This window comes from Oryctolagus cuniculus, chromosome 3 (assembly GCF_051225735.1).
Source record: "Oryctolagus cuniculus isolate XC-2025 breed Fujian yellow rabbit chromosome 3, ASM5122573v1, whole genome shotgun sequence".
In the NCBI taxonomy this organism is placed as follows: domain Eukaryota; kingdom Metazoa; phylum Chordata; class Mammalia; order Lagomorpha; family Leporidae; genus Oryctolagus; species Oryctolagus cuniculus.
Window position 1 is genome coordinate 179232985 of NC_142869.1, and position 12548 is coordinate 179245532.

At 45.2% G+C, this 12548-nt stretch overlaps 1 protein-coding gene across 1 annotated transcript in view; it reads right to left on the minus strand.

Moving 5' to 3' along the window:
• The window catches only part of ARHGEF5 (Rho guanine nucleotide exchange factor 5), a 24100-nt gene continuing 11552 nt past the window's right edge, over window positions 1-12548 (minus strand). The window contains exons 3-15 of the mRNA XM_008258075.5: window positions 12080-12137; window positions 11584-11648; window positions 11114-11367; window positions 8427-8587; window positions 7717-7869; window positions 7305-7434; window positions 6968-7042; window positions 6464-6553; window positions 5252-5409; window positions 4469-4630; window positions 3020-3090; window positions 1432-1536; window positions 1-727 (exon numbers count right to left, since the gene is read on the minus strand). Coding sequence (XP_008256297.1) covers window positions 570-727; window positions 1432-1536; window positions 3020-3090; window positions 4469-4630; window positions 5252-5409; window positions 6464-6553; window positions 6968-7042; window positions 7305-7434; window positions 7717-7869; window positions 8427-8587; window positions 11114-11367; window positions 11584-11648; window positions 12080-12137 — 1640 coding nt within the window. The 3' untranslated portion in view covers window positions 1-569. The remainder of the gene's footprint in view (window positions 728-1431; window positions 1537-3019; window positions 3091-4468; window positions 4631-5251; window positions 5410-6463; window positions 6554-6967; window positions 7043-7304; window positions 7435-7716; window positions 7870-8426; window positions 8588-11113; window positions 11368-11583; window positions 11649-12079; window positions 12138-12548) is intronic.

Genomic DNA, 12548 nt, shown 5'->3' on the forward strand with positions numbered 1-12548 from the left:
TTGCAGAAGTGCCAAGTTTATTAGAGTGAGAGAGTACTACCCTCACATCACCACCAATGTCACCAAGAGACATAGACCTCAGAGACGCATGCATTAACCTCACATCAATAATTCCAGAAAAGCTCTAGGGTTGGAGGATACCTACAGGTGACCAGGCTGACTCCCCCAACTGGAGGTGTTATTCCTCCTTCAACATCTCCTTCTGGTGGACTGAGGTCAGATTGTTTAACATATACAGCCATGAATGAAACTTTGGCCAGCTCTGAGTCTGTACCTGGAAGCAGAGAATGTTTGCCAACTACACAGTAGTAGAAGTAAAGTTCTTTGGCTCAGCCCCACAAATCCATGTTCCCAGAGTCCAGTGTGAAGTCCCTCAGAATCCCCCCACCAAGCACAAAGCACAACTAAGGAGGCCTGGGACGAGTGACTGGGTTAGCTCGATTTTGTCCTTGGGATTTCAGAAGGTCTAGTTCTTGATCCACGGAAGGCCTCTGTAGGCAAGGTTCTGGGGCCAGCTCTCTGCAGGAGCAGCTTGTTCTCAAGTTCTGGAGATTCCTTCCAGAGAACAGCTAGGGTTGGTGTTCTACCAGCTGTAGTTTCGCAGTCTTCACTCGATGGGCTTCCTTTAGGTTCCGTGTACGGACATCTGGGTTGGAAATGAACTCCACTTGCTGCATGGGGAACCAGCCTCGTTCTCCATCTGAGAGTCTCATACCCTCCAGCCAGCCTGTGGGCACAGGGTGGATAGAAAGAATGACTTGGGACAAGTTGATGATAGATTTCTCTGGACCTCTTTCCTGGAGACTTTTCTGAGTGTTAAGGCTGAATGAATTGGGGTTCCCCAAGAATGAGAAGCCAACCTGTCTAAGTATTAACCACGGCTGCCCTAAATTTGAAGAAGTCTACAGCTACACACTCCCGAGTCTCCTCCGCTGTTTTGGTCCAATTTTGTCCTCCCCAAGTTCAGTTCTAATCCCTGCCACCTCAAAATGTGACCTTGTTTGGGCACGAGGTTGTCCTAAATATAACTGGTAGAGTTAGGATGAGGTCATACTAGAGTAAAGTGCCCATAAATCCCATATAACTGGTGTCTTTATAAGAAGAGGGAAGTTTGCATCAACACACAGAGGTGGCCCCAAGAAGATGGAGGCAGAGACTGGAGTTAAGCTGCTACAAGCCAAGGAACACCAGGGGCTACTGAACTGGACATGGCAAGGAAAGCTCCTCCTTACGGCTTCAGAAGGAGCATGGCCCTGCCAAGGCCTTGGATTTTTACTCTTAACCTCCAAAACTGCAAGAGAATAAAGTTCTGTTGTTTGAAGCCCCCCAGTGTGTGGTATTCTGTTACGGCAGCTCTAGGAAACAAATCCACCTCCCCACAGTGCCCTGCCTCCAGTGCTTGGACTACTCCTTGTGGAGCTTCCCTCTTACCATCATTGCTTTGCTGAATCACCATCACCACATCAGCCTTCTCCAGTGCCAACTCGTCATTCTCGCGGGGCTTGTAGGCTCGAAGGCACTGTACTTGTGGGGAGTCTTCGGTAAAGAGTTGGGAGAGACATTAGGGGAGACAGGGGATTGGAACATGAATAACGAATTGTAGGGGGAGGTCAGAGGACTTGAGATAGAGGTAGGTTTGGGCCACTGAAAATTATAGACAAAAGAGGCGCTTGGAAACATCTTCATCTTGAGGGGTCAAAATGCTTGATAAAAATAGAAATACCAGAATTGAAATGATCAAAAACTCAGCTTCTCCAGGGAAGATGAACTGAGAGATACATTGTGACCACCTTTAGTTATTCATCACTACAAGTACTTGAGATGCAGCTGAACACTGACCTTCCTCTGAAAGCTTCCCTGAGTTTTGGCCTTTAGAAGATTCCGAGCTCCTTTAAAATAGACTGACTAGTCAAGGAATTTGCCCCTTATCTAATTGGTTCATGTACGTGTGTGGCCTATCCATATACATTGCAAAATCCATCTGTGACTCATTCTTTCTTTCCTTCACAGTATCAGACACGGGGCTGGAAGAGACGAGTCAGGATACGACCTAAGCAAGAGTCTCAATCCCCTTTACCTTCCCCTCCTCATCTGTAAATGATCAAGATGATCATTGATCAAGATGAATCTTGGGGAAATGTATGGATTTGCATATTTTTGTGAACAGCACAAAACATCCATGGCTTTGTGGGTCAAGATGACAAGCCATAAAGTATGCCTGACATAACTATTCCACCTTACATGGGCTTACTGCTCTTTCTACTTTATCACACTGCACTGGTTCTCTCAGAAAACAAACAGAACACTGTACCATTATTTGGACTTGTTTTCCTAAAGTTCATCCCACCTGCCGTTCACAAGATCATAGCAAAGGAGGAGTAGTTACCTTGGTCTCCTTACGCACAGGGAACTGAAGCCCAGCAGACAGGGCACACAGTGAGAAGTTGACAGAACTCATTTACAGCACTGTTCTACTTCCCCATCTAAGGGTATTTATTTGTTCTTTCTGGTCACTAATGACCCAGAGTTCCTTTGAGTTCAGCTTCTCTCTGGATATAAATTAGGGAATCTTTGCTGGAGAACCGTGGGGCTAATATGAGATCCAAGAGAAGTCCTAGTACCTTAATGTGGATATAGACACGTGGCTAACATGTGTGTGCCTGTGGCTGCCCCGAATGCCTGGAAGCCTGGGGTGAGTGGCTTCAGGTTATCCTGTGCAGGCAGGACATGGTTAGAACACATCTGCGTGGCTATCCTCCCGCAACTCCCAACTCTTGTAGCCAAAGAGCAAACTATTGACAGGGAGTATATGGGGGAGATGTTGCCATGGTTATGAGCCATTTTAAGCAGATGGGGCTCAGGTTTTCAAGCTCCAGTGGCCAGTTTTCCACACTGAAATTCTGGGGAAAAGCGATAAATAATATTTCCATAGAATTACTACTCAGCCTTACCTAAAACTCTATATCCAAAGAAAGCCGTGTCTCTGTCATTTTTCTTTCCCGGTTAGACCCTCACTCACCATAACACTCTAGAAGGTCCAACTCCCCTCTTGGCGTGGCCAAAGCTGAGATCCATCGAAGTTTTTCACTTCTGAGAAAACAAAGCAGGGTCCTAACTTGAACTGCAGTTCTGCAAGTGTAGGACGTAGGATGAGGACTAATGTGTGGAAAGCAGATGACTGTGAGCAGGGCTCGTCTAATTCAAAGTTGTCTAGTTCAGTGACTTCTACGGTATGTCAACAGAACTTGGATGGAAATATGACAAAGTCTTGAACTATATGTCTATGTGTCTTGTCACACCTTATTTTCCCCCTTCTCTTTGCAGGCGGATCTTACTAATGGTTTCTCATATTTTACAAGTGGAAGCATAAAACCAACTGTCAATTAAGCACATGTAGATTTTCCCACTTTGGAAACTGTACTGAACAAAATGGTCAACTCAGTTTAGATTCTCTCCACTACTGTGCATCATTCCTGATATTCCTTTGCCCCTCTCCTTCAAGCAGATATCACAAAGATGAAAACTATTCTATAATAATAATTAGTTCAGGGAGGGAGATATACCTATTAATTTTGTTGTTGATGGGAACTGTAATTCAGGCCTAATTCTGTAACCATCTGAAGGTTTTGGTATTAACTTAGCCTCCATTTCCAGATGTTTCTGGGTAATTTGGAGCTGATGCTCTTGTTCCAGGAAGATGCTACCCAAAGCACCACAGAACAAGGAGGAATCTGCATATGCTCATTCACCGTATGTGATATTTTACAAATGAACCGCTGTACCAGGCCCTCTGTTCCACAAGTGAGGACAGGCGTTACTGATCCCACCTGAGGCACCCTCCTCATACAACACTAAGAAGTGTTTACAATGTGGGTATCCTGAAATCATGAGATATCATGCGAGACTTTTAAAAGAAAGACTCTTCTATCTTTTAAAATGGATACAGCCTTTTAGATGTTCATTACGATAGACATTTTGTACCAGATTCTGTGGATATTAATACTCCCAAACATGCGTGTATGTGTGAATATATTTAAAGTTATTACTGAAAAGATGAACATATCAAGGTTCTCAACACAGGGATTTCTGCTCAACTGAGGGCTGGGTTGGGAGGTGGCAGCAAGGAAAGCAAAAGGCGCCCAGTGTTTATTTTAGTCACCTATGAGCCCACCAGACTGACGCTGGCATTTGTTCATGGATCCCAGTATCTAGTTCTTCACTCTGTCTCCTTTCTGATGCCTCTCTGACCTTGCCCTTCTCAACTAAATGGTATGAAATGATGCTAAGCCTTCTCCATCCCCAAATTCCTGCAAGTTGTCTAAAGGCTCTAGGAGTTTAGGTTTCCTAATGGATGCCCCCTAGGCCAGAATGTGGTGCTGTGGCTGTTTTCGGGACACATTTTCTGCCTTGGTTCCTTCTTTCTCCCCAGGCTGCCCACTGCCCAACTCCTCTGCCCAGCCTCACTCACTGAGTTTCGGTGCGGAAGAGGAACTCGGCCTGGGTGCCCTGGGCGTTATGTTGCAGGAAGAGTCGGAAGAGGTTTTTGTGAGGTCCATGGAGCTTCATTTCACACTTTTCTCCACGGACGGAGGAGAAGGGAGCGTGATCAAATACCAGGAAGCGGCTGCCCCTGTGAAAAACAAATCTTTTTAACAGGCTGCTAAGAGTTTCTGCACTTCATCCGCCATCAAATCTTCACATTCAAAAATCTCTTTCCTTGGCATCTTTAGCCTGAAAATCCTCATAAAACCCTCAGATGGTCCTGACTTGCTCTCAAGAGATAGCCCCAGAGTCTTCAGGGATTTGTTGCCAGTTTTACAAACCACCTTTCTAGTGCAATGGGTATGTAACTGTCCTGAATAATTGAAAAGACAGATCCAGTATAGATTTTCTAAGGTCTTTAGGACATCAGGGGTAAGACATGGAATTAGGTAAGTATCTCTAGGTTGAGCCATGCCTAAAGAAACCACAAATAGATCTGAGAATGTGATAAGCTAATTCGGCATATTTTGCTCCCTGTCTATAATACAGCACAAGTGCTGCTCCGTGATCTCACAACACAGTGGAATCCCCTTTATTGTTTCAGGCTCCCCCACCCCACCCCCTGGAGGCCGTGATGTGGACTATATGTGTGGAGCTCTTCAGAAGAGTTCCTCTAGGAACATGACCCTACTCTGTCCCTTTTAGAGCTTCCCTCTTGCCTCATCCCATTCCCATCTTTGTGCTCTGGTCTCCCATTCCAGTCACTGACTCTCGGGGCCGAGACAGCAACAGACAGTCGTTGAAGAGGTGCAGGTGGACTGGACGTGTGTTCAGTTTCCTTCGCAGTCCAGGGGAGACACTGAACTCAAGTGCTGTAAGCTCCCCACTCTTCACCAGCCAGCGTGACTGTGAGATGAGCGGGAATATCTATAGGTAGGGAAAGAGTGGGAAGGCAGAGTCAGAGACAAGAAAAACACATTGCTTCCTCTCAGTCCAAGTCTCCTCCCAATGCCACTTTCCCCTAAGTCCTACCCTTGATAGTCACCTCTTCCACATCTTCCCTCTTGTTTATAACACATCTCTTTAGATTCTGTTTCTCTCTGAATCCTCTAACTACCATTGCCCAATGGTGCATGGCTCCTGTGCTTATACTATACTCATGCAACTAGCAGGTGCCCATGTTACAACCCAGGGTAGTTCTATGGGAAAGAGTTCTGCCCTAGAATCCTGAAATGAAGGAGACAGAAGACACTAGTTAGCATCTGTGCAGGAACAAGGCAGGGAACAGTATGCTGTATCTTAGAAGCTAAAGATTAGGGACAGTTCTGGCATCTGTTCCTTCCTTGATTTTAATCAGAAACATGAGAGGAGCAGTCGGTGAGAACAAGGAGAATGGGTAGGGGTGGGTGGGGTCTGCTTTGGGGACGGATGAAGCCTATGATCACTATGTGGATAAGGGATTTTCCTTTTCTTCCTGGTAGGTAAAGACAGTATCTGTTCTGAGTTGGAATTTAAATGTTGAATGTCCATTTTAGGTTTGTGTTTGGATGGGAGATGTTGGCTCTAAATTTGAATTCAATTTTATGTTGCTTTGGTTAGACCAGAAGGAGACGTTAAATTACGAGCGCACAAGCGCGAAAAACCAACTTTATAGAACCTTATCCTGAGAAGCTCTCCCTCATCTCTCCTTTACCTCTGCATTTCCCTCAGGGAACTATTTTCCCTTTTTTTCTTATTATCATTCCAGAGTTTCCTTATACACTCACAAGCAGATACATACACAGTTTGTATCCTCTCACTGCGAGATCAAAGGCACCTTCCTTTTCCCACTTATATCTTGGAGACTGAAGTGGGTGTCTCAGGACAGAACAGAAGGTGGGCAGAATGAGGTTAGGCTGGGAAGAGTGTGAGAAAGATGGCTGCTCTGTGGGATGCACTGAAGAGAACTGGAGCAGGGTGTGAACGCAAGGGAGGGACTCACTTTGCACTCAAACTCAATCTTCTGGCTCAGGTAGATCAGTTCCTCTGTCCGTCGCATTCTCTGGACGTTGTTATTGCAGTCTCGGATCAGCTGAGGTTGAGCAGGGTGAGGAAAGGGGAAAAGCATGGTGTTAGAGGTTCTGACCTTTGAGTCCACAGCAAGGAATCTGGAAATAAGTTGTGACAGCCTCACTGTTCTACTAGGCTGCAACGAATTAAAGAGAGCATCAAAGTCAAGTCCTAGGACTCTGATATCCTTGTATGAAAGGACAGAACAAGACTGAAGAGTGAAAATGAGATTTACTATGGGGCTTGTGGTAGTGTGGGCATAGTCCTTGGATGTGTTGTGTATTTAGGGTGGCAGAGGAACCTGACGGTTGGGTATATTTGGAGATTTTCTGGGTGCAGGGAGGTGGCTGAATCCTTGCATAGACAGTCCTACTACCATGCTCTCTAAAGTCATCGAAAGCAATCCAGGGTAAGAGTAGAGGGGGAAGCTGCCTACCTCTTCCAGGGCATGGTGAGCCTTTGTGGCCTCTGCTTCCTCTGAGGAGCCAGGTTGTGTTCTCTTCAGAATGTTCTAGAGAACAAACAGTAGGGAGGAGCCAGGCAGAAGGACAGAATGAGAAAAGAGGACATAATTTGGGATTGGTTAATGAAGAAGGTCAAGGACAAAATTTCAGCCACAAATATTTCTGAGAAAGAAGGGCATGTGCAGTGGGGAGACTGCTCACATCACCCACAGGATGTGGCTTTGTGGCAGAAGAATGGGTAGTTCTTTGCCTCAGGGCTTCCCAAGGTTATCCTTTGAGTTAAGTGGAGAGACCAAGGAACAACGTTACCTGCAGCAGCAGTTTGAGGCGGGTGATGCGCTGGAAGGGCAGAATCAGGAAGGACTTGAGGGAAAGACGCTGGCAGATGGGGTCACTCTCCAGCTTCTCCAAGACCTCTCGGAAACTGCTGTTGCTATTTCTGCACGAGCAAGTCTCAGTGAGGAGGGATATGAGGAGCAACGGGGAATCGGTAAAGGTATGGGGAATGGAAGTTCAGTAGACTATTGGTGGGTTGGGAAAGAATGGAGGGAGCTGAAATACAGGGAGCCCAGATGTGAGTGGTGAGGCAGTCTAATTTGGAGGGGGGTTGGAACTCGAGATAAGGTAACACAGCAGGCACAAGAACATGTGCTCTCTGGGCTGAGGACTGGTGCAATGTCACCGCAGGGCCCAAATGGGGATTGCATGGGATCACTCTCACAGGAGGCTTTGGAAGGTGCGTTCCTGATAGGTCTGGTTGGTGACGTAAGGCAGGTAGACACGGCGAAAGTCCGGGGCATGATTCAGGACTACATCACACACTTGGAAGGAGAAGATGTTGTTCTCAAAGTTCTCTTCTAGGTCTGAAAGGAACCTGCACAGTATTTAAACAAGTCGTTTGAGATTGCTGGGCCTCAACTAAGCACTTGGCTGACCCTTGCTATACCTTGCACTTCTGACTTCTCTCAGTTACTCATAATTCTATTGGCTCACCTTAGCACTGTGCCCCTTGCTGTTTACTAGAATTCCCTCCGAGAATGTTTCTAGTTTATACTGATTTAACACTCTGATCTTAATACTCCATCTTTAAATTCATCTTTAAATTCTATTGTGGTTTTTTGATCTCTAGATGGTTTCCATACCTCATTTCCAATGCAGTGAGGGACATAGTACATTCATAACCTCAACCCAGGAAGGACATATCCTTTATTTATTTATTTATCCATTATATCTATCTACCCACAAATTCTCCCTTCTTCTTTGCTCTTCCTACCCTTGTGGGCACTGGGAATCATGGAGGTAGCTGAGGCCCAATTTCATCCTGCAACTGTGGCAATTGGAGGGTTTCTGAGAGGGATAAACCAGTTGAAAGTTTAAAGGCTAAAGGTAGTGACACAAAACAAAAGGAATTGGGGAGAACTGGAATCTCACGTGGTGCTGACGTCTCGCACATCCTGTAAGCGAGAGAAGAGCCACTGGTGATCCTGGTTGGACAGGGTGGCTCGGAGCTGGGCTGAATGCTGGAAATGATCCACAGCTACATTTAGACTACGCAGGTATGAGGCTTCCGACACTATCAGCTCAAATTTGGCCTGGAAGTTGGAGAGAAAGAAGAGTCATTAAAAATGTTTATTGACTCCTTAATGTGTATCAGCCACTGTGTTATATCTTAGGGGCATAGTGGTGAATAAGAGATTCTTTTCATAGCAAATGCTCACACTAGAACCTAATTTGATCTGGTGAGACACAGAAAGAACTATTCGAGTAGGATTTAGTCTAGATGTCAAAGGACATGTAGCTCCCAAAATTGTAAGAGAAAAATATGTTTTCAAGAAATCTAAATAACATACACACACAAAATGAGTAACATTATGAGATAACAGATGTTAATTTCTTGCATTATAGTGACCTTTTTATTATGCATATGTATTCTAAAACACCATGCTATATAACATATATACACAAAGAAATTTATTTAAAAATAAATCTAAACAAATTTAACATTTTTATAACCAAGTGCACAAGAATAGTGGCCAAAGACATAGCTAAAGAGGCAAGGGGAGATGAGGTTTGGAGAGTTATATAAACAATGTAAAAAAGTTTGGAATTCAGACAATGTGAAAACAAAGAAAAACTTTATGTAGGGGAATAATTGATGAGATTTATTTTTTACAAAGATGTTGCTAAGCAACATCTGGAAATGGAAAGATGACATGGGTAGAGCCATGTTAGGAAATGTTAGAGTAACATCAGATGAGAGACGCAGGCCTGAAGAGCCATGGGGATGGAGAGAAGTAGGCCAGTTTCATGATTATCTAGGAGGCAGATTTGGAAGGACTTGGTAATTTGCTGGAAATGGGCTTGAAAGAGGAGGAAGAATCCAGATGAATGCCTTGGGTTCTGAGTTGGCTAAATAGGTGAATGATGGAATCATTTGCTAAGTCAGAGATATGAAAGAACAGATTCAGGAGATGAAGGTGACAGTTCAGTTTGGGGTTGGAGGAGAAATGGAAAGAACATAGAAAAAGAAAAGAACAAAGAAAAATCCCAGTGCTTGAGACCCTGTCTGGAGGTTCCAGCAGGGGGAGTAATGAGTCATGGCCATGTCTCTAGCTGGGCTCATGCTTCTCACTGGGCTTCAGATGGACAGTTGGGCAGAAAACAGATAACCCAATTGCCTGGATAACCAATGCCATAGCCAGATGACCTTCTCATACAACATGGAGCCAGAACACTGAAGGTTTGTGCATCCTTGCTCTGACATTCACTGATGATTAGACTTCTGGTGGCTCATTTAATCACCGTGAACCTCATTTTTCATTTGTATTTTTGGAGACATATATATCACTTCCAATCCAGCTCTCTGCTATGGCCTGGGAAAACAATGGAAGATGGCCCAAGTCCTTGGGCCCCTGCACCCACGTGGGAGCTCCTGGCTCCTGGGTTTGGATCAGTGCAGTGCTGGCCGTTGTGGCCAATTGGGGAGTGAACCAGCAGATGGAAGACCAAATATGGTCAGATCAGTGATTTTCTAAACATCTCTCATGCTCTTTAAAAGTTCTGATCAGAACAGGGCCCTTGGGCCTGAGATTTGAAAAGCCTAAAAATGTCTAGCTGTCTCTACTTGATGAGGTGAAAGAATTGTTTTTCTCTAAGTCCTTCTAGTCAAAATTTTATTCCTCCTTGCCTCTGAAAGGTGGAGAGTATGGCACAAATATTCCTCAACCCCTGTACTATGTTAAGCCAGAAATGTGTTATTTCATTTAAACCACACAGCAGCCCCAAAGGTAGTCATCATTGTCCTCACTCTGCAGATGTGGAGATTGGGATTTAGTGAAGTTATATAACTTGCCTAAGGTTACACAGCTGGTAAAAGGTGATGCCATGAATGAAACCCATGTCTGTCTTCCTTAAAATTAGAGAGCTGTTTTTGAATGATGACTATGTATAAGACACTGATCTTTTGTGATTCCCCCACTCACTCTTTGTTTCTGTTTTACAAACAAGGAAACAGAACCTTTAAAAGATCAAGTAATTTGGCCAAAGTGTAATAGCAATTATCAAACTGGTCATCCAGGTCATTTGGTCTATAACTTAATTAACACTATTCTATTCCATTGTGCCATATTATTTTCCTAGGAAGAAAGGGTCTACTTCATATTTTAGATCTGAGAATATGAGAAACTCCCATATAAAACTTATAGATGACAATAGCTTAATGTCAGACAAATAGCTTTGACTATAATTTCACTTCTACTATAGTTTCACTGTTGAAAGTAATGGCCCAGCAGACACTTGTGGTTATTCTAAAGTCTCTACTAGATTAGTGAGGGTAGGACACCTGCCAGGTGCTCTCTTTAAGGGACTCAGCCAAAGGCCCCTGTAAGTATGTCGGTTGAAGATGAAAATTTTTAGGTAGCCTGAAACCCTGCTTGAATAAGGGAAGTAAAGAGCCTATGGCATAAGGAAGTGTAGAAAAAGGATAGTGGTGACATTCAAAAACAATTTCAGGACATTAATGAACACATGTGTGTGATGAGAAGATAAGGAGGTAGCCAGACACGACTTTGCTGTCTTCTCTGTACCCTCCACCGCCTCACCCTGCTCCCACTTGGTACCTCTTGCAGTTTTTGGTCTCCGTGGGTCATGGAGAGCAGCACAGTGCTATTTCGCACCACAGGGATTTCCTGCCAGAGGGAGCCACTGGAGGCCATGGAGAGGCGCTGCAGGTAGGACTCTGAGGACACCAGGGTCTTTCGATGCTGCCTGGGAGAGGCAGTACCAGGTGCCTCCGCCAAGCTGTCTAGGCGCTGCTGGCTCTGAATTTCCTTGTTCAGAATAACATCGCTGTACTCCTGGTATAGCAGCTGGGCTAGAGGGGTGAGGAAGCACGGGAGAGGCAGGGGTTTGGGAGGAAGGGAAGGTGAGCGGAGGCCCAGAAACAGATGGATGTTGCCCAGCTCTTCTGACTCTCCTGGCAATCCATCTCCCAGTGGAGAGCACCACCCCCCTGCCGAAGGCCATAAGTGCCTCTCCAGTCTTGGCCAGACCCCTGCCTGGGTCTAGAATTTTGTTTCAAGGTACTCACAGGAGTTGATGAGCTTGGAGCAACGTCTTGAAAAGCCTCCCATCACGTCCTTTGTTTTTTTCTCTCTGTGGAGTAAAGAAGAGCTGTGGGCTGCTTGCTGGCCATAGATCCAGAGGACCCTGATGAGACAGTCTAACCTCTGGGGCACGTGCTGGGATGTCAGGACCAAATCCCCTGGAGAGGCACAGAGATATAACTGGATGCACTTGGGATGGTTCAGAGCATTTTTGGAGTCATGTGGAATTTTTCATGGGGTTTAGTTCATGGCTGAAGGGCTTAGGAGGGTAGGTGACTCAGACCTGGCTGGCAGAACAAGGCAGGTATAAGGAAATCTTCCTATACTGGAATACTGGTGACTGTGTCTTCCTCTCCCTACTCCCCAAAGAGACAGGCATGAGACACTCAGGCTTCCAGGACCCTTATCAACTAAAATCCTAACTTAGAAATCTCAGTGAAGAGAATACAAGTGTGTCTCTAAGGAGAAAGGTGGACTCACCGGAAAACAATAGTGTCTGAGGGGCCAGAGGATCTCTCCAAGGCTGGACCTCTTGGATCTGAAAATGGAAATGGGTGCTGTAACAGATTTCAGAGGGACAACGGAGACAGCTGAAGAAGTTAAGACCTGTAAAGGGAGGTTCAGATATCCAGAAGGAAAAAAAAAGGGATCTATTGGGAATGTGGGGAATGTGGGAGGGAAGACAGTGTCAGAGCAGAGAGCATTAGCAGAGAACAGAACAGCAATTTCCCCAGTCCTTGTTTCTGAATGAGAATTGGACAAATGGAGGCTGCCATCTCAACTGCCCAGGGGAGATCAGGTGGGCAAAAAGCACTGACTGAAAAGTAGGAGAGAAAACAAAACAGCCCTGGGAAAAAGAGGTGCACACGAAAGGAAGGCTGACTGGAGAGAAGCCGTGAGATAGACGGGAAGAAGGAAGATGACGGTTGGGTATGGATATGGGTGAAAG